This window comes from Trichogramma pretiosum, unplaced genomic scaffold (genome assembly GCF_000599845.2).
Source record: "Trichogramma pretiosum strain Unisexual culture from Peru unplaced genomic scaffold, Tpre_2.0 scaffold66, whole genome shotgun sequence".
NCBI lineage: Eukaryota > Metazoa > Arthropoda > Insecta > Hymenoptera > Trichogrammatidae > Trichogramma > Trichogramma pretiosum.
This window is the reverse complement of record NW_019640802.1, coordinates 111,656-113,261: the sequence shown is the minus strand read 5'-3', so window position 1 is coordinate 113,261 and position 1,606 is coordinate 111,656. Positions and strand designations below refer to the sequence as shown.

General features: G+C 31.8%; 1 protein-coding gene across 1 annotated transcript; it reads right to left on the bottom strand.

The window, feature by feature from the left end:
• Positions 1-310: 310 nt before the first annotated feature.
• LOC106657214 (zinc finger BED domain-containing protein 4-like) lies at positions 311-1,294 on the bottom strand. The gene has a single exon (XM_014378596.1). The coding sequence runs from the start codon at positions 1,292-1,294 to the stop codon at positions 311-313; it is 984 nt and encodes a 327-aa protein (XP_014234082.1).
• Between the last annotated feature and the right edge of the window lie 312 nt (positions 1,295-1,606).

Below are 1,606 nucleotides of genomic sequence, written 5' to 3'. Positions count from 1 at the left end.
CTTGAAATTGACCTCTTAAAGGACATACGACCTCGGATTTAGATTCGGCATCCTCAAAAACCCATGTATGAATTTTTTCAGATTTTTTACCCTTTTCCAATTATTTGACCTTCAAATGACCTTTAAAATGAGCCAACCTTGAAAAACCGACCCCGGATTCGGATTCAGCGACCCCAAAAACATAAAGTCCACTAGGTCCGGTCGGTGGATTTGAAAATTTTTTTTTTTTTGTAGAGCTGTGTTATTTTTATATCTTGAAAAAACAATTTAATGCTAAGAATTAACGAAAATATTGAATTTATCTTTATTTTTAAATGCTGAACCAATCTTCTAATTCACATGAGTGCAAAAATACTATCATATCCAAATGATCAGGATCCAAACGATTTCTTATTTTAGTCTTCGTTAATCCAGCATTGGAAAACATTCTTTCAGAAGGTACGGATGTAGCTGAACGAACAGCATATTTCATGGCCAAGGGATAAATAGTTGGTAAAGCTTCTTTTTGATTTCTCCAAAATTGTATAGGATCGTCTTCTCTTTCTAATCTTTTTATTTGGTAAAATTGATTGAGTTCTGGATGAATCGCATTTGAATCCAAATGAGCTTTTTTGCGATTTTTTTCCATTATTCTTGACTCTTCATCTAAGTCCCAAACATCGGGCACTTTGGTTTTTTTTATCGGAGATAAATTCAAATCAATTTCATCGTCTACTGGTTTTTTGACCATTTTAATCAGTTCAGAGTTAATTTGATTTTGGGCTTTGATAACTGCCATTGGATTTCTAAAAGAATCTTTTTTGTATCGAGGATCTAAAAATGTAGCATTTGCCAGTACAGAATTAAATTCGAAATCTTTAAATCTTAAATTTATTGAATCTAAAATTTTTTCTTTAAATTTAATACCGTCCTTGGAACTTGGTTCCAATACTTGGATGCATTTTTCCAATCCATTTATAATTGGTATTATAAGACCACGGGTAGGGTAATTTTGCCCACTAATATATTCTATAGCTCTTGCAATAGGTTCTGTTATTAATAAAACATCGCTCAAGATTAATTGCTCTTCTCGATTTAAAACATCAATAGGACTGTTACATTCCGACATGGCTACATATATGAACTTTTCTAAATCGAGATACCTTTTAATCATACTAGGTAACGTGGTCCATCGAATTTCGATATCCAAGATTAATTGTAGTGGAGCCTTTCCTGGATTTTTTTCCATTTGCGCTTTGCGCAGAGCATCGGATGCTGGTGAATTGCTCCTTATTTTATTAATTATTTGATGCATTTTCTCTAAAATAATGTCGAGCTTTGATTTTAGATTTTTTTTATTTGCATTATTTTGATTTGAATTTTCAAGCTTATTTGATGAATCTATAGTCTCATTTCTCTGAGTGCATCCGGTATGATGTGTGATACTTTATGAGCTATGCAAGTCAAGTACTTATCTACACCTGTACATAATATATGAAATTACATAATTTAGTATGAAATAAGTAATATTTTGAATACTTTGAATAATTAAAAATTTCTCACCAACTGTTTCTATAGCTGCATTCTTAATCGCTTGTTCGCCATCAGTGATAAGCAGACTAATTTT

Excerpts from the sequence above, each read along its gene's own strand:
- LOC106657214 (XM_014378596.1), bottom strand. The coding sequence starts at position 1,294 with ATGCATCAAATAATTAATAAAATAAGGAGCAATTCACCAGCATCCGAT.